We start from the raw sequence: 20,619 nt of genomic DNA, 5'->3' as shown, positions 1-20,619 counted from the left end.
AAGTGAAAGACCTCCTGTGAAAGTGAAGGACCTCCTGTGAAAGTGAAAGACAACTCCTGTGACTTCACAAAGGTTTCAGCAATATTAATAATTAAACTGCCTCAACCTGAGTTGCCAATCAAAACGGTATGTTCTCTTGCACTCTAATAATTTTGACACAGCTAAAATAATGAATGACAGGCAGGTAGGAGGATATTCATTGACGGGTTATTACAATGTTAGGTTTTATCATGACTTTATTATTGTTTTTTGTATCTGAAACACAGTTTAGTCATTAGGCTATAGTAAAATGACTGTAGGTTGCCAAAAACAGGGCTGTACTTCCACAGCCTCTGTCAAGGGAAAAGCAGTCAGCAGCAGCAGTCCAAAATCCAGAGAGAGGCAGAGAGCACAGCGGAGAGAAGGAAGGAGGACTGTAAACTCCGCCTCCGGACTCGATCATTTCACATTCCTTATTCACAGCCCCTCACGTTAGAGAATATAGAGAAAGGGAGAAGAAGGGCACAAGAAGAAGGAGAGCAAAACGACAATGGCAATAATCAAAACGTCTGAGCTTGACATATCCGATCATAGCGCATTTGCAACGTCGACTTGGGCATGGAGCACTCGCGCCATACACAGAGCTCAGCTGAATGACGTTACACCTGGTTTGAGGACAAAATGAGGGTCATCTTCATCCAGAACGCCGGTTTCGTCGCTGCTTTCTCGGGAGGCAATGACGCTGAAGGTTTCGCCTGTTAGTTGTGAGTTAACGATGTTGGCAGCATTTTTACGGTAGATTATGTGAACGGCCTAGAATAAACGAAAGACTATGAGATAATAATGCCAGTATAGGCTACTACACGGATAACGAGAATAGAATAGCCTGATGTTTAAATAACCTAAATAAAATAAAATATTTCTGGATTGCTAAATTTTGAGCACCATTGTTCATATCCGAGGAGACATACAATCGAAAGTGGATTCAGCTTCCGACATGCATTCGTCTGTCGAATGCTGAATACATATTTAGAGGACTGCAGCCCTAGAATATACCTTCATAGTAAAAAAAATATAATATGCATTGCATTATGTATCAGGCGCGCAAAGACAGGTGATGTCACATGTCTCGTTTATAACCTTTTGCTTTTTTATTTAATCGTATAATAATGACTCACTCTTTAAAGCCGACAAAGGAATGACTAGATGTGGAGAGAATTCTTTGATCAGGAAAAGAATGAACAAAGGGAGTGATCATTAGACAATCTGAATAATTTCTATGTTTATTACTATAATATTTACGCATTATTCATTGTAATTTATTTTATTTATTACGACTATTATTAGGCCTATAATAAGTATAACTATAGTATAAATATTTGTAACAAATAGCTTAGTTTAAGATATTTAACCGTGGGAAGTTAGTTTGAATACTTCCCCAGAGATGGAAACAGCTTGTCTCTCGGCCCACCGAGGGCTGACCCGTCCTGAGGCCAAACAAACCCCCACCTCAGTGGGTAAACCATCTAGGGGTGATCTGTCCCCTCCATCGCTACCTGCCGGTCATTCAATGGCAGAGACACCGGCAGCTAGCGATGGCAGTAGGAGAAATTCAGGCTTCAAGAAACACCACCACAAGCATAACCTGAAACACCGCTACGAATTGCTCGAGACTCTCGGAAGAGGGACCTATGGCAAAGTCAAGAAGGCAATTGAACGACACTCCGGCAGAGAGGTGAGACATTTATTTATGCATAGCGGTTTTAAACACTCTTTGCGTATAGGGGTTTCAAGAACCCTGTATGCCTGAGACATCTGTAAAAGTTATTCTTGCGTTTACACAGGCAATCAATTCCGATCTATTTTTCACTAATTGGTCTTTTGACCAATCAGATCAGGAAAATATCTGATGTAATTGGCCAACAGACCAATTAGCGGAAAAAAAGATCAGAATTGGGCTGCCTGTGTAATTTAAGTCTACAGACCTGAGACGCCCAATCCTGAGCCATAGAAAACATAGCTACAACAAAGAGGCCCCAAATAGCTACTTTGCTGTGCTCTAGACATGTGTGTCTAAATTCCTATGGGAATTTCCCCGTGCTCATAAGGCCCTAGAGACCCTGGGAATATCTTTAGCACGCGCTGTCCTCAACGATACACATCATTGAAACAGGCCAACAGTCCTCCAAGACACTTCAGCCTACTCACATTGAATGGGCTGGAATGTGCCATTTATTGAGGTAAGGTTAAGAGGTTTCTAGTTTGTCAAACTCAAAACTTGAGAGCTGGCCTAGAATAACACCTCTTTTTGATGTTGTTGAAATAATTGAACTGCATGTTAAAAGAATATATCTATATTTTTTATGTGTCCTTTATTTACAGTTGAAGTGGGAAGTTTACATGCACTTATGTTGGAGTCATTAAAACTCGTTTTTCAACCACTCCACACATTTCTTGTTAACAAACTATAGTTTTGGCAAGTCAGTTAGGACATCTACTTTGTACATGACACAAGTCATTTTTCCAATAGATTATTTCACTTATAATTCACTGTATCACAATTCCAGTGGGTCAGAAGTTTACATACACTAAATTGACTGTGCCTTTAAACAGCTTGGAAAATTCCAGAAAAATATGACATGGCCTTAGAAGCTTCTGATAGGCTAATTGACATAATTTGAGTCAATTGGAGGTGTACCTGTGGATGTATTTCAAGGTCTACCTTCAAACTCAGTGCCTCTTTGCTTGACATCATGAAAAAATCAAAAGAAATCATCCAAGACCTCAGAAAAACAATTGTCGGCCTCCACAAGTCTGGTTCATCCTTGGGAGCAATTTCCAAACGCCTGAAGGTACCACGTTCATCTGTACAAACAATAGTACGCAAGTATAAACACCATGGGACCACGCAGCCGTCATACCGCTCAGGAAGGAGACGCGTTCTGTCTCCTAGAGATGAACGTACTTTGGTGCGAAAAGTGCAAATCAATCCCAGAACAACAGCAAAGGACCTTGTGAAGATGCTGAAGGAAACAGGTACAAAAGTATCTATATCCACAGTAAAACGAGTCCTATATCAACATAACCTGAAAGGCCGCTCAGCAAGGAAGAAGCCACTGCTCCAAAACCACCATAAAAAAGCCAGACTACGGTTTGCAACTGCACTTGGGGGCAAAGATAGTACTTTTTGGAGAAATGTCCTCTGGTCTGATGAAAGAAAAATAGAACTGTTTGGCCATAATGGCCATCGTTATGTTTGGAGGCAAAAGGGAGAGGCTTGCAAGCCGAAGAACACTATCCCAACCATGAAGCACGGGGGTGGCAGCATCATGTTGTGGGGGTGCTTTGCTGCAGGAGGGACTGGTGCACTTCACAAAATAGATGGCATCATGAGGCAGGAAAATTATGTAGATATATTGAAGCAAAATCTCAAGACATCAGTCAGGAAGTTAAAACTTGGTTGCAAATGGGTCTTCCAAATGGACAATGACCCCAGCATACTTCCACAGTTGTGGCAAAATGGCTTCAGGACAGTAAAGTCAAGGTATTGGAATGGCCATCACAAAGCCCTGACCTCAATCCTATAGAACATTTGTGGGAAGAACTGAAAAAGCGTGTGCGAGCAAGGAGGCCTACAAACCTGACTCAGTTACACCAGCTCTGTCAGGAGGAATGGACCAAAATTAACCCAACTTATTGTGGGTAGCTTGTGGAAGGCTACCCAAAACGTTTGACCCAAGTTAAACAATTTAAAGGCAATGCTACCAAATACTAATTGAGTGTATGTAAACATCTGACCCACTGGGAATGTGATGAAAGAAATAAAAGCTTAAAGAAATAATTCTCTCTAATATTATTCTGACATTTCACATTCTTAAAATAAAGTGGTGATACTAACTGACCTAAGGCAGGGAATTGTTACTAGGATTAAATGTCAGGAATTGTGAAAAAACGAGTTTAAATGTATTTGGCTAAGGTGTATGTAAACTTCAGACTTCAACTATAACTAGGCAAGAGAGTTAAGAACCAATTCTTATTTACAATGACGGCCCACCGGGGAACAGTGGGTTAACTGCCTTGTTCAGGTGCAGAACGACTGATTTTTACCTTGTCAGCTCAGGGATTCAATCCACCAAGCTTTCGGTTACTGGCCCAATGCTTCACCCACTAGGCTACCTACCGGACCTATGACTGTGTCTCTTTGACCAATGTCCCTAAACTGTTTTGTTTTTGTTTGTGTCTTGGTGTTGTTTTGGTCAACACTTTCCTGGAGTTTATCCATGACTGGGAGGACAGTAGCATGTCATTGAGTGCTCGTCATCTGCCCCCATGCACCATATTTGGGGACCCATGCACCTCACCTCTTCAGATATTTCTATGTGCTGCATAATTTTACCCATGATCCCCTTTTGGCACAACGAGAGAAAATTTCCTTACGTGTGTTCAGATTCAGAATGCCAGGGGGGAAACTCAGTCGGGTCAACACGTCCCTCTGTGTTCCATAGCTCCTGGCACACGCATGCTTGGTGGGGGCACCATTAGCCCATAGCTCAAATAGCACCCTCACATGGCCTGCCTGGCTGGTGCCATTGCTTTATGGCATCAATGCCTTATTGCAAGTTTTCCAACTCATTAAACAGACAGGGTGCTTGGTTCAAGTGAAAATCAAGATCTGTTTGGGTCTGTTTCTAAAAGCCTAGTCACATTTGGTGAAATGTTTAAGGCTATTATGTTATATCCCATTAATTACCACAGTTTCACCACTTTGTACGTCATTGCCATCTCCACATGCCCTGACATCATTCTAGAGATTTATGGAGTGATGGTAATGCCTGATCCCCATGCATTCCTCCTCTATCAGTTAGCCTGGCCTGCCTTAGTTCTTCAGCCCTTAATTATTCCACTTCAAATAGCAGGCAGCAGAGTTGACCCTGGAACAGTGTGTAGGTGGTAGCTAATTATAAATCAACCTGAACTGTTGCCGTTGAATGTGTCACAACATTATTACCAGTACAAGTGGCCATGGGCCCTTTGTAAATCAACACTTGAGTACATTCAGTTCAGAGGCACGCAGACAGAGATAGAGAGGGTGTGCAGACTGTGGCCCCAGGGCACGTGTGTCTGGCATGGTGCTGTGAGAGTGTACATGACCCCTGACCTAAAGAGCCCCCGGTGTCCATGTGATAGAGATAGCAACAGGGTGATCGTTATGGAATCCCTGTGCTGACCCTGCCCGTATTACTTTCCCTGCCATGCCCCAGCTTCCTTTGCAGCTGGACTAAATGAGAAGAGCAAAAGTGCAAAGAGAAGAGACTGATGACTTGTGTTTGTGGGTTTATCATTGCAGAGAGATTGATTAGATGTCGGGGTGCATGAGAGCATGTGTTCAAGTGTGACAGCCTGTCGACATAGAATCTGTTGTGTTTGTCGGCTGCTCACTTTGGATTGAACGTCAGTGTGTCTGTGTCCTCATACAGTATGTGTGGTTTGATTTGACTACTGTATGTGTGGTTTGATTTGACTACTGTATGTGTGGTTTGATTTGACTACTGTATGCATAAGGGCTCCCAAGTGGCACATCGGTCTAAGGCACTGCATCTCGGTGCTATAGGCGTCACTACAGACCGTGGTTAGATTCCAGGCTGTATCACAACCGGCCATGATTGGGAGTCCCATAGGGTGGCGCACAATTGGCCCAGTGTCGTCTAGGTTAGCGTTTGGCCGGGCTAGGCCATCATAGTAAATAAGAATTTGTTATTAACTGACTTGCCTTGTTAAATAAACATATATTTTTTAATGAAAGGTGCGTGTGTGCTTACATGCGTGTATGCTTGTCCGTTTTAGTGTGTGTTAGGGAGGAGATGCCTTGCACAAAGGAAAAAAGTTGTGGTGACAGCAGTGGGCATTGACACATGAAAGGCCGTCCCCAGCAGGAAATAAGACACGAATGGAAAGTTATTATCCTGTGGGGGGGGTCCAAAGCAGAGGGAGGGAGGGAATGAGTCAGGGAGGGATGGGGGAGGAGAAGGGAGGGAGGGAGATGGGAGGAGGGGAGCAGTTTCAAGATAGGGAACCCCATCATAATGGAAGGGGTGGGCTTCAGTTTAGGGGTTAGAAAGTCACATTCATTTGAGTTTAAAGCACTAGATTACCTCACCCCCAAACAATGGATTCACTGGGGATTAACTGGGAGGAGAAAATGACTGAGATTCACTGTTATGGGCTGTAGTTGTGCAGTTATCAGCAGTTTTTCTTCTTCACTCTGGCACTGTGGTAAAAAGATGGCTCAGCTCTCTCAATCAATCATAGGGTCCTCCCTGCTATTGTTAACTCCCCTGACACACACACACACACACACACACACACACACACACACACACACACACACACACACACACACACACACACACACACACACACACACAGACACAGACACAGACACAGACACAGACAGACACACACACACAATCTCTCCATCCACACAAATGAACATGATCTAGTGGGGAACTAGTGATGGATACCTCATCTATTTTAATGGGCTGAGAAAATGCCGGTCGTTGTCAGGCTCTAGGGGAGCGGAGCGCGGCCTCTCGCATCAAACACACTCCAGCCTACAGCCTGTAGAGGAGGACGATACCTGGCACAGGGTGGCTGGGCAAGGCCGGCAGGGCAGCCATCTGTGTGACTGACAGTAATAGCCCACCACTTAAAGACAAAAGCAGGGCTGCAGTACTGTAGCCAGTCAGCCAGCTGGCAGGTGGATGATACACAGGCCTGCGTGTTTAATGATCCCACCCACTCCAGGGTCCCAGGGGAGTAAGAGACGAGCCCGGTGGGATGGATGGGGTTTTGTCTGCGCTGTATTGTTGGAATGCTGTCTCTAATAGGTTGACATATTTCTTATTGTTTCTCGTGTGTTTTTCGTGTTGATTATTGCATTGTTGGGTTTTGCATTTGCAAGAAAGGCATTTCACACGTGACATTAAAAATATAACTTACAGTATAATGAGGGTCAAAGGGCAGTGTCTATTGATACTGTACTATCTGCAATACATGCAGTCTAGTCGTCCACAAATCTCTCTAAAAATTAAACCACACACACCACAGTAAGACCTTTGTGTATTTATACATAGGGTTGCACATTTTGGGGAATATTCAGAGGTGTCACGTTCTGACCTTAGTTCCTTTGTTTTGTCTTTGTTTTAGTATGGTCAGGGTGTGAGTTGGGGTGGGCAGTCTATGTTTTTTTTTCTATGATTTGGGATTTCTGTGTTTGGCCTGGTATGGTTCTCAATCAGAGGCAGCTGTCAATCGTTGTCCCTGATTGAGAACCATACTTAGGTAGCCTGTTTTCACTCTTGAGCTGTGGGTGATTATTTTCTGTTCTGTGTCACCGGTCAGGACTGTTCGTTTTGTCGTTTTATTGTTTTTGTTCAGTGTTCAGATTCTTATTAAAACAATATGGACACTTACCACGCTGCGCATTGGTCCTCACCTTCTTCCACCACAGACAACCGTTACAAGAGGTGTAAACCTTCTGTGGGAATTAACGGGAATATATGGGAATTAACAGGAATATATGAGAATTAATGGAAATATATGCAAATTAATATTAATACCATTTAAATGTATATGTTTATTGCATTGGATATATTTACCATATCAAATGGAGACAGAAATAAACATTTGACCTTATCATAAGTAGACAATTGCAAATTATTAAATCCTTCCAATGGAAATTTAAAAAATAATTTTGTTATGAATTTAACTTTAATTAAATGAGTTGACTCTTCACATGGGATGATTTCACTGAACAACAAAAGAAAGGGAATATTGAATAATCCCCAATAATCCATTGCATCTCCCAAAAACGTTTTCAACATATGTCTGTAAAATGATAGTCTAGAAACTAAAGCTTTGGTTGTCTTCCTCTCAGGCTTCCATGTCTTCTCCCTGGACCTCCTCAATATCCACCTCTTGAACATCCAACTCTGAGGCCTCATCTTCACTGTCACTTTCCAATCTTGTTGAGGATGGCTCGTTGTCAGGCACAAAAAGCCCAAAATTTGCCCGGATGGCCACCAATTTTTCAACCCTTGTATTGGTGAGCCTGTTGCGTGCTTTGGTGTGTGTATTCCCAAACAAGGACCAGTTGCGCTCTGAGGCGGCTGATGTTGGTGGGATTTGGAGGATGATGGAGGCAGGAGGTGAAAGAGCCTCAGATCCACAAAACCGACTGCCATATTGCATCTCCATCCCAAAGCCCTTGGTTGGAAGTGAACTTCGCCAGACTACCAAGAACCTTGCCCTCATCCAGGCCAAGGTGGCGAGACACATTTTTGATGGCACCATAGGCCTTGTTAATCTCTGCACCAGACAGGATGCATTTGCCAGCATATAGTGCCTTGCAAAAGTATTCATCCCCCTTGATGTTTTTCCTATTTTGTTGCATTACAACCTGTAATTTAAATGGATTTTTATTTGGATTTTATGTAATGGACATACACAAAATAGTCCAAATTGGAGAAGTGAAATGTTAACATGTTACATGTTAAAAATAATTCTAAAAAATAAAAAACAGAAAAGTCCCTATAAAAGATCTGGTGCAACCAATTACCTTCAGAAGTGACATAATTAGTTCAATAAAGTCCACTTGTGTGCAATCTAAGTGTCACATGATCTGTCACATGATCTCAGTATATATACACCTGTTCTGAAAGGCCCCAGAGTCTGTAGCACCACTAAGCAAGGGGCACCACCAAGCAAGCGGCACCTTGAAGACCAAGGAGCTCTCCAAACAGGTCAGGGACAAAGTTGTGGAGAAGTACAGATCAGGGTTGAGTAATAAAAAACAGAAACTTTGAACATCCCACGGAGCACCATTAAATCCATTATAAAAAAATGGAAAGAATATGGCACCACAACAAACCTGCCAAGAGAGGGCCGCCCACCAAAACTCACAGACCAGGCAAGGAGGGCATTAATCAGAGAGGCAACAAAGAGACCAAAGATAACCCTGAAGGAGCTGCAAAGCTCCACAGCGGAGATTGGAGTATCTGTCCATAGGACCACTTTAAGCCGTACACCCCACAGGGCTGGGCTTTACAGAAGAGTGCCCAGAAAAAAAGCCATTGCTTATTGAAAAAAATAAGCAAACATGTTTGGTGTTCGCCAAAAGGCATGTGGGAGACTCCCCAAACATATGGAAGAAGGTACTTTGGTCAATTCAGCTTTTTGGCCATCAAGGAATATGCTATGTCTGGCGCAAACCCACCACCTCTCATCACCCCGAGAACACCATCTCCACAGTGAAGCATGATGGTGGCAGCATCATGCTGTGGGGATGTTTTTCATCGACAGGGACTGGGAAACTGGTCAGAATTGAAGGAATGATGGATGATGCTAAATACAGGGAAATTCTTGAGGGAAACCTGTTTCAGTCTTCCAGAGATTTGAGACTGGGACATAGGTTCACCTTCCAGCAGGACAATGACCCTAAGCATACTGCTAAAGCAACACTTGAGTGGTTTAAGGGGAAATATTTAAATGTCTTGGAATGACCTAGTCAAAGCCCAGACCTCAATCCAATTGAGAATCTGTGCTATGACTTAAAGATTGCTGTATACCAGCGGAACCCATCCAACTTGAAGGAGCTGGAGCAATTTTGCCTTGAGGAATGGGCAAAAATCCCAGTGGCTAGATGTGCCAAGATAATAGAGACATACCCCAATAGACTTGCATCTGTAATTGCTGCAAAAGGTGGCTCTACAAAGTATTGACTTTGGGGGGGGGGGGTGAATAGTTATGCACGCTCAAGTTTTTTGTTTTATTTCTTATTTGTTTCACAATAAAAAATATTTTTAATCTTCAAAGTGGTAGGCATGTTGTGTAAATCAAATGATACAAACCCCCCAAAATACATTTTAATTCCAGGTTGTAAGGCAACAAATAGGAAAAATGCCAGGAGGGGAAAATACTTACGCAAGCCACTGTACTTGGGGTCCAACATGTACGCTGCGGCATGTATGGGCTTCAGGCAGAAGTCTTTGCGCTTTTTATGTATTTCAGAACTGCAGTCTCCTCTGCTTGGAGCAACAGTGAAGTGGGCAGGGCAGTATGGATGTCTTCTCTTACATCTGCAAGTCTGAACAGACAGGATGGCATTGTCTCCCTCAATCTGTGCAATGGCTACTGCTATAGGTTTCAGAAGTTTCAGGCTGCTTACCACTCTCTCCCAAAATACATCATCCAGGAGGATCCTCTTGATGGGGCTGTCCATATTGGCAGACTGTGATATGGCCATTTCTTGGAGAGACTCCTCCCCCTCCAGGAGACTGTCAAACATGATGACAACACCCAACAGGTGTTGCTGGGCAGCTTCAATGTGGTGCTCTTATTCTTCTCACTTTGCTTGGTGAGGTAGATTGCTGCTATAACCTGATGACCATTCACATACCTAACCATTTCCTTGGCTCTCTTGTAGAGTGTGTCCATTGTTTTCAGTTCCATGATGTCATTTAGAAGCAGATTCAATGCTTGAGCAGCACAGCCAATGGGTGTGATGTGAGGGTAGGACTCCTCCACTTTAGACCAGCCTTCATGAAGGCTGCCTTCATGTGCCTTCATGTTCGCAGCATTGTCTGTCACCAGTGCAAATACCTTCTGTGGTCCAAGGTCATTGATGACTGCCTTCAGCTCACCTGCAATGTTGAGACCGGTGTGTCTGTTGTCCCTTGTGTCTGTGCTCTTGTACAATACCGGTTGAGTGGTGGAGAGGATGTAGTTAATTATTTCTTGCCTACGAACATTCGACCACCCATCAGAGATGATTGCAATACAGTCTGCTTTCTCAATGATTTGCTTGACCTTCACTTGAACTCTGTGGAACTCTGCATCCAGCAAATTAGTAGATTAAGCATGTCTGCATGTTATGCTGGGCGAAGAACATTCCGAAATCTTCTCCAATACACATTGCCTGTGAGCATCAGAGGTGAACCAGTTGCATACACGGCTCGAGCAAGACATTCATCAGCATTTTTCTGACTACGTTCCTTTATTGAGTCAAAAAACCTTCTGATTCCAGGAGGACCATGAGCTGTTGCTATCGATATGGTGTCTGATTCATCATTTCACCTCGAATAGAAGCAGAGGGACATTTGTCAGAGGTTGCTAGTTGTGAGTGATGAGGGAACGTTATGCACTTGGCCAGTTGATTCTGCATCTGTTGCATTCTTCACATATGATTTGGCACAGTATTTGCAAATGTATACAGCTTTTCCTTCTACATTAGCTGCAGTGAAATGTCCCCACACATCAGATAGAGCCCGTGGCATTTTCTTGTAAAGATTAGAAAACAATTGGTTAAAAAAACAGATACAATTCCATGGACAGATAAATAGTTAAGTAGTTACATTAAACAACTCCTTTGAAAGATACAGTGCCTTGCGAAAGTATTCGGCCCCCTTGAACTTTGCGACCTTTTGCCACATTTCAGGCTTCAAACATAAAGATATAAAACTGTATTTTTTTGTGAAGAATCAACAACAAGTGGGACACAATCATGAAGTGGAACGACATTTATTGGATATTTCAAACTTTTTTAACAAATCAAAAACTGAAAAATTGGGCGTGCAAAATTATTCAGCCCCTTTACTTTCAGTGCAGCAAACTCTCTCCAGAAGTTCAGTGAGGATCTCTGAATGATCCAATGTTGACCTAAATGACTAATGATGATAAATACAATCCACCTGTGTGTAATCAAGTCTCCGTATAAATGCACCTGCACTGTGATAGTCTCAGAGGTCCGTTAAAAGCGCAGAGAGCATCATGAAGAACAAGGAACACACCAGGCAGGTCCGAGATACTGTTGTGAAGAAGTTTAAAGCCGGATTTGGATACAAAAATATTTCCCAAGCTTTAAACATCCCAAGGAGCACTGTGCAAGCGATAATATTGAAATGGAAGGAGTATCAGACCACTGCAAATCTACCAAGACCTGGCCGTCCCTCTAAACTTTCAGCTCATACAAGGAGAAGACTGATCAGAGATGCAGCCAAGAGGCCCATGATCACTCTGGATGAACTGCAGAGATCTACAGCTGAGGTGGGAGACTCTGTCCATAGGACAACAATCAGTCGTATATTGCACAAATCTGGCCTTTATGGAAGAGTGGCAAGAAGAAAGCCATTTCTTAAAGATATCCATAAAAAGTGTTGTTTAAAGTTTGCCACAAGCCACCTGGGAGACACACCAAACATGTGGAAGAAGGTGCTCTGGTCAGATGAAACCAAAATTGAACCTTTTGGCAACAATGCAAAATGTTATGTTTGGCGTAAAAGCAACACAGCTGAACTCACCATCCCCACTGTCAAACATGGTGGTGGCAGCATCACGGTTTGGGCCTGCTTTTCTTCAGCAGGGACAGGGAAGATGGTTAAAATTGATGGGAAGATGGATGGAGCCAAATACAGGACCATTCTGGAAGAAAACCTGATGGAGTCTGCAAAAGACCTGAGACTGGGACGGAGATTTGTCTTCCAACAAGACAATGATCCAAAACATAAAGCAAAATCTACAATGGAATGGTTCAAAAATAAACATATCCAGGTGTTAGAATGGCCAAGTCAAAGTCCAGACCTGAATCCAATCGAGAATCTGTGGAAAGAACTGAAAACTGCTGTTCACAAATGCTCTCCATCCAACCTCACTGAGCTCGAGCTGTTTTGCAAGGAGGAATGGGAAAAAATGTCAGTCTCTCGATGTGCAAAACTGATAGAGACATACCCCAAGCGACTTACAGCTGTAATCGCAGCAAAAGGTGGCGCTACAAAGTATTAACTTAAGGGGGCTGAATAATTTTGCACGCCCAATTTTTCAGTTTTTGATTTGTTAAAAAAGTTTGAAATATCCAATAAATGTCGTTCCACTTCATGATTGTGTCCCACTTGTTGTTGATTCTTCACAAAAAAATATAGTTTTATATCTTTATGTTTGAAGCCTGAAATGTGGCAAAAGGTCGCAAAGTTCAAGGGGGCCAAATACTTTCGTAAGGCATTGTACATGTTTTAAAACGAAACATGTATGGAAACAGGTGAATTAACACTCCTCAGTTAGCAGGCTCAAGCAAGCTAAAACCCACATGGTAGCAAAAACTAACTAGCAGAAATTGTTAACAGGTTATAAATGATTTAAACACACTTTGCTGTAGGCTACTATTTACTAGTTAACAAAAAACAATGTATGTGATATAAAATATATTCACCCAGTATTGTAATACAATTTTACCAGAAAGCATGTAGTTCTTGGCTCAGACAGTGTAGTAGTGTGGGCTCAATAGCATCTCATTAGTGTGCAAGATCTTGAGAATCAGCTGTACATGTGATGGAAAAGTGCACTGCACATGTGATGGAGGAATACACTGTGCATGCAGAGGGTTGCAATTCCATTGAATTGGTGATAGTTGAACCAAAATATGCCGCAAGACCTAGAATTGCCTTATGTGTATCCCACAAAAAGGTTAATTGTTATAAGATACATTTTTAGACGAATTTAAGCAAAATTCCCCAAATTCCCGAGCTTAAATTCCCATGGAAATTTTCCAGAAAAATTCCGGAAATTTACTGGAAAGTTTCCGACCCTTTGCAACCCTATTTCTACATCACCATCTCCAAGTAGAGTGTGTCCTGTATTGTACTTCTATAGGAACTGAAAGATCCCAGCCTTCAATGAAAAACAGCACAATTGAAAATCGGACCGGCAGTGCAGACAGTGTGCTGCTTCACATAAAGACAGACTGGGGACTTACGTTCCCACTCATGGTTTAGGATTTGGCATGAAGTGAATACAGTACTAATGCTGTTAATAACAGCGAAGGTACAACACTTAACCAATAGAGACCAGCGACTAACTAAGACCTAAAGACTACCACTCAGCGTGTGGAAACAAAACAGGGCCTTTCCTTGTTTATATTTACATCTTTTTTTATTCTATGTAATCAAGTCATGCTCTGGATGAGGAGAGTTATTCTGGTTGGGTTATTTTTATGAATTTACACAGTAATTAGCTTGGCACACTGAGTGTGTGGTTTGTACTGCTGCCTGGCTCTGGAGTAGAATTGGCATCCACTGTAATGGACCTCTCTCTTAGTAAGGAAAGCTTTTGTTGTCCCTATGGGCTAGCTAACAGAGACTAGGGGGAGGCCAATTAGGAGGAAGTCTCTGCTGACCCAATTTTTTTTTTACTCTTATCCAGAGCAATTAGGGTTAAGTGCCTTTCTCAAGGGCACATCGACATATTCGCCTAGTCTGCTTGGGGATTCGAACCAGCAACCTTTCGGTTACTGGCCCAACACTCTTAACCACTAGGCTGCCTGTCGCCCATGACCTTAGGCCTCTGGTTTGTAGTTTTTACAACAGATGTGGGTGTAAGCCTACATACTGTACGCCGTGTGTAAGTGTTTGTGGGCGGCATGGTGTAAATCAACACGATACGTTGGTCTGAAAGTGTGTTCGTTTGGCACTTGCATCTACTGTAATGTCTTCACAGGCTAGTTGAGAAGGTTCAGCTCATCAATCCACTCCCCCTGCTGGCAGGCACACACACCGCCCCCGAGCTACAGTTGCCATGGAAACCCACAGCCCAGAAACTCCCTATTCTCCTTGATGTTCTACCTGATATGTCCATTAGACCGGAGTCAGGCTAGAGGGAGTCGCCCCCGCCCCACTCCACACACATCACAGACTAGATAGACCAAGCCCCTAGCACCAGCTGTCTGTTAATACCAGGGTGAACACTCCGTACAAAGGAGTTCTCATTACTGCACCATGCGCCAACGCTGTTCCTTTCCACCGAGAGCACCTTCCTTTTCTCCTCTAAAGAGACAGGGAATTACACAGCAGGAGCCTCTGATGACCGAGTCTCAGTGCCTCTCCTGTCTGTGTTGACTGGCTGAGTGGAGAGCAGAGGTCACAACGGGTGGGTCACTATGGGGCTCTGGGAAGGAGGGTCAAAGAGTGTTCATTTAGATTATGTTATGTAAGACATACTGTATTTTGCGAAGGTCAACAGGGCAAGCATTCTGGCTGTCCAAATGTCTTTGCTGATGTACGTGCAACAAGGTGTCTGTGATATGCTGTGTGGGTGTGTCGACTCGCGGTTTGGCCTGCGTTGGTTTATCATCACAATCTCTTTTGTGGGTTTGATTTGACCTGCCCACTAATTTTCCACAGTAGTCCAGGTCAACTGACCAGAACACGTGTCTGTCCTCTGTTCCCCAGGTGGCTATCAAGTCCATCCGGAAGGAGAAGATCAAGGAGGAGCAGGACATGGTTCACATCCGCAGGGAGATAGAGATCATGTCCTCCCTGAAACACCCCCACATCATCTCTATTTACGAAGGTAGGGTGTCTGTCTATATGCGCACGCTCACACACACACACACACACACACACAGCTTTCAATCTCTTCCTCCTTCCCCTTCCTGGTGCTGCTCTAGGATTGCCATGTTATGGCAGGCAGATGTCATAATACAATCTGGACCTTTGGGTTTTGAGATGTTATTCCTCTTCTGCTTCTCTGTCTGAGCCCAGTGTCTTTCAGAGAGTGTGTGGACACGTGCATGCACGTATGTGTGTCGGGGGGGGGGGGGGGGGGGGGGGGGTGTCCGTGAGGTTTTGCCTCTCTCTCCCACATCTGAGAGGTCTCCTCTTGTGTCTTCCGCGGTCTCAGGGCCATACATCTGTTAGTGCTTAGAGAGATCTCCAGCTGGGAGCCAGACTGAGACTGAGGAGAGTAGGAGGGAGAGCGGGAGAGCGAGAGAGCGAGAGAGAGAGAGAGGTAGAGAGAGAAGTAGAGAGAGAGAGAGAGAGGTAGAGAGAGAGGTGTAGAGAGAGGTAGAGATAGAGAGAGATTGCCTCAGTGGTTAGCACTCCATTAGAGAGAAGGCTAGCCCTGAGCCTGACTCCACAGATATGCACAGGGAGGAGAGGCCCTAAGCTCACGCTAACGCCACATCCATACAGTGTATCAGTCCCACTAGACAACCCTCCAAGAAACAAAGGCTTCACTCATGTCTTGTGTTGCATATTCACTCTTTTGACTTGACCCCACACCTCCGTTTGAGAGAGGAATTGTGATCAACAGAGAATGTTGATGCAGCTGACATTACCTTACATTTCCAATTCAAGTTTGAACCGCCATTTCAAAGGACAGTTAAACAATGAGTCAACATCAGACTAATGCCTAGTACCTATTTCTATATCCCAAGTCGTTCAAAAAATGTTTTCTCTGCCACGTCAGAACTGTTGTGCCACATCGCCTAACAACAGTGCCCAAACCGGTTGACTATGACTGTTCTGATTGGGTTCAAAGTCTACCAAACCCCACGTGTTGGTGACGAACAGTCAAACAGAAACATTTGTCATGGGAACGGGCCAGTCGTCCGTGAGTGTTGTGGTTATTGTTTTTTAAACCTAGTTTGTGTGTGTCTGAGAGGTTGATTAGGAGAACACTTCTATAAACCAGCTTACAAGGAGACGGGGGTGCTGCTCCCCCCTATGCGTGTGCCGTGCAGTCAGACCCGCTGTCTGCTACCAGCACTTGCCAGTCGTTTCTTTGGAGAGGTTGCCTGGTTTCTGGTGTTTCTCTTGTTTACTGTTGTGGGGCTGGCCCCCGCCCAGAATAGCGTTGCAAATGTATAGACACACACATGCGTATCCGGCAACGCCCGTGTCAACAGCTAACTGCTTGTGTGAAACAAAGCTGAACCAGATGTGTAGTGTTGATGGATTTTTTTTTGAAAAATATATTCTTCTGCCTCCATCAGCGGGCCTGCGAGCAATTGAAGCACATTTGCTTGTCACTTCCAGCATAATTCATAACCTCATAACTCAATTTTAAGGGAACAATTTCAAGACAAGTCTTCCTGAAGCAGTCAGTATGGTCCATTCCTTTGAGACGGCTGTTTGTGTAGTGTTTTGTGTTTTGTTCCCTAGCGAACTTAAAGGCTGTAAAACAAGCCTGGTGTGACAGGGACAAGCACCACCCCTCTCTGGTTTAGAAAAGACAGGACTTTAAGAAGAGGGAGATTTCTCCTACTCATTCTCTGGTTTGAATGGAAACTGCTCTGCCTTGTGACTACTGTACATTGCCCTCCTTGTGAAATATGACAAAGCACTAAATGTCCATGTTAAAAACCTCTGTCAGACAACACACATTTGAACACACAAAAGTAAATGTTCTTTGTAACTTCACTGTCCCCTGCGCTCCGCCGAAGTAGCGATTTAAGCGTGACTCTCATGTTAACAGCTCAGGGGGCTAGGCCCTAAGCTGACCAAGCAAAGTCCAGGGCAGTGGGACAATAGGTGCTAATTAGTATGATCTGAGACCTGCTGGCCGCGGGAACAAAGAATCAATGAGTGACAGACGGAGGGGGCAGCTAGCTAGCGCTACCCAGCCCAGCGGGCCGTGGATAACAGGCCTCCGTTATGTGAACCAGGTAATTATCCCTGTGAATCTTGGGGGGCTGGCTCTCAAACGGACCCCCGCCATGGCTCACCGGAAGGGTTGTCCCGGGTCGAAGCTTTGTCAGCCAATCAGATCCGACCCCCAGGACAGCTGGCCCGGTTTCCGTGCTGCCTGCCCTGCCCGGCGGAACAGCCAAAATCAGGGAGGGTTACCATCAATCAGCATCAACATGTTTTTAACCACAGGATTATTCTCCGAAGTGGAGGGGGAAGAAGAGGGTAGGGGTGGGCCTGTGAAGGGGCTCGCTCATGGGTGACTAGGTCTCCACCCTTGGAGCCCCTGTTGTGTGGGAAAATACATTGACAGTTCTCATCCCTCACATGGTGCACTGCTGTTGGCACGGCAACATGCCCTGGCGGTAGACGTAATGATACATGGGAGGCTAGATAGATAGTGGTGGAACAGGTTGTCCTGTGTCTAGTCTGTAGGGCGTTGAGGCTTCCTATCTCTTCTCCATGTGAATAGGGCTTAGTGTGGGGGCTTGGAATGTGGGAGAGAGTGGGTGAAAGTTAGTGGCATGATGAGAAGTTGATGATTTACTGTCCAGGTCAAGCAAGAAGGCACTAAGGACCTTCTGTTAACTAGGCCCCCTCCTGTATTTATTTTCTATTTTACTTCTTCCCTTCTCTTCCCTTTTCTTCCTTCTTTACTAGTTTTTCTAGTCTCGTCTCTGTCATGTCCTCTTCTCTCTTCTCTTCTCCTCTCCTCTTATGTCCTCTTCCTCTCTTATCTTCTCCCTCTCCTCTTATGTCCTCTCCTCTCATGTCCTCTTCTCTCTTCTCTTCTCCTCTCCTCTTGTCCTTTCCTCTCATGTCCTCTTCTCTCTTCTCTTCTCCTCTCCTCTCTTGTCCTCTTCTCTCCTCTCCTCTCCTCTCCTCTCCTCTCCTCTCATGTCCTCTCCTCTATTCTCATGTCCTCTTCTCCCCTCTCTCCTCCCTCCTAGGTCCTCTCCTCTCATGTCCTCTCCTCTCCTCTCATGTCCTCTCCTCTATTCTCATGGTCCTCTTCTCCCCTCTCTCCTCTTCTTTGCCTCCTAGGTCCTCTCCTCTCATGTCCTCTTCTCTCCTCTCCTCTCCTCTCATGTCCTCTCCTCTATTCTCATGTCCTCTCCTCTCCTCTCCTCTCCTCTCCTCTCCTCTCCTCTCTCCTCTCCTCTCCTCTCCTCTCCTCTCCTCTCCTCTCCTCTCCTCTCCTCTCCTCTCCTCTCCTCTCCTCTCCTCTTCTCTCCTCCTAGGTCCACTCCTCTCATGTCCTCTCCTTTTTCTCATGTTCTCTTCTCTCCTCTCTCCTGTCCTCCTCTTCCTAGGTCCTCTCCTCTCATGTCCTCTCCTCTCCAAGGCGTTTGGCTGATTACTAAAACACCCCCTCCCTCCCAGAAGTGTTGTTAAGACTCAAGCCAGACACATGAGGTGGGGTTGGTGGTGATGTAATGTAATCAGAGATGCAACGTGCTCTGGAGTTTGAACACAACCAGTTTGCTGTGAATCTGGCAGAGGTTCTCATCTAGATGATATTCAACATGTCCACTGAGAAGATGAAGTAGATTTTTCCACAAATGTTTTGTGATGAAACCTCTTCTTTGAAACAGATGGTAGCTGTCTGTGTCCACGCTGACTGAAACAGATGGTATCTGTCTGTGTCCACGCTGACTGAAACAGATGGTATCTGTCTGTGTCCACGCTGACTGAAACAGATGGTATCTGTCTGTGTCCACGCTGACTGAAACAGATGGTATCTGTCTGTGTGTCCACGCTGACTGAAACAGATGGTATCTGTCTGTGTGTCTATGCTGACTGAAACAGATGGTATCTGTCTGTGTCCACGCTGACTGAAACAGATGGTATCTGTCTGTGTCCACGCTGACTGAAACAGATGGTATCTGTCTGTGTGTCCACGCTGACTGAAACAGATGGTATCTGTCTGTGTGTCTATGCTGACTGAACAGATGGTATCTGTCTGTGTGTCCACTGCTGACTGAAACAGATGGTATCTGTCTGTGTGTCCACGCTGACTGAAACAGATGGTATCTGTCTGTGTGTCCACGCTGACTGAAACAGATGGTATCTGTCTGTGTGTCCACGCTGACTGAAACAGATGGTATCTGTCTGTGTCCACGCTGACTGAAACAGATGGTATCTGTCTGTGTCCACGCTGACTGAAACAGATGGTATCTGTCTGTGTCCACGCTGACTGAAACAGATGGTATCTGTCTGTGTGTCCACGCTGACTGAAACAGATGGTATCTGTCTGTGTGTCCACGCTGACTGAACAGATGGTATCTGTCTGTGTGTCCACGCTGACTGAAACAGATGGTATCTGTCTGTGTCCCACGCTGACTGAAACAGATGGTATCTGTCTGTGTCCACGCTGACTGAAACAGATGGTATCTGTCTGTGTCCACGCTGACTGAAACAGATGGTATCTGTCTGTGTGTCCACGCTGACTGTGTCCATTCCACTGCTTCTGCCTCCTCCAGTGTTTGAGAACAAGGACAAGATCGTGATCGTGATGGAGTACGCCAGTAAGGGCGAGCTGTACGACTACATCAGTGAGCGCCGGCGCCTGAGCGAGAGAGAGACACGACACTTCTTTAGACAGATAGTCTCTGCTGTGCACCACTGTCATAAGGTAAGATTCTGTAGAGAAACACACACACACACACACACACACACACACACACACACACACACACACATATACATACACACACACATACTTCTACTAATCAGACGCAGGGCGAAATATCAAGAACCGTGTGCCTATAACCGTATATATCCCTCACATTGTCAAGCAGTCTGATGTATTAGCTATGCTTTCCTTGGCCTCTTGGTGTTTGGGAGGACAGATTCAATGCAAGCCAGTGTCACCCATAGTGTGCTGAGCAGACCCAGCCTCTGCCGTGGTTTCCTGGGTCCTCATCTGCGGTCATGTCTCTCCATGTCCCTGGATCACCCCTTAGCTCAAACCGGGACACACACCTCCTCCTCTCCCCTCGACCATGGTCGTCCAGAAAGGGTGGATGTCTGGCTGCCCCATATTCCTCATCTCTACAGCTGGGATAGGATGATGTCATCCTATCCCAGGGGTGATATAGTGTGGTTGACTGACACAGGAAGG

The 20,619-nt window shown here is 44.8% G+C and overlaps 1 protein-coding gene across 1 annotated transcript in view; it reads left to right on the top strand.

Annotated features, from left to right (window-relative positions):
• The first annotated feature begins 319 nt into the window (after positions 1–319).
• nuak1b (NUAK family, SNF1-like kinase, 1b) overlaps positions 320–20,619 on the top strand; it is a 29,558-nt gene continuing 9,258 nt past the window's right edge. The window contains 3 exon segments of the mRNA XM_036952857.2: positions 320–1,714; positions 15,255–15,375; positions 19,979–20,130. Of these exon segments, the coding sequence (XP_036808752.2) occupies positions 1,424–1,714; positions 15,255–15,375; positions 19,979–20,130 (564 nt within the window). The 5' untranslated portion in view covers positions 320–1,423.

Source organism: Oncorhynchus mykiss, chromosome 2, assembly GCF_057628025.1.
Source record: "Oncorhynchus mykiss isolate SJ-2025 chromosome 2, ASM5762802v1, whole genome shotgun sequence".
Lineage (NCBI taxonomy): Eukaryota > Metazoa > Chordata > Actinopteri > Salmoniformes > Salmonidae > Oncorhynchus > Oncorhynchus mykiss.
This window is presented reverse-complemented; position numbering and strand designations above follow the sequence as displayed.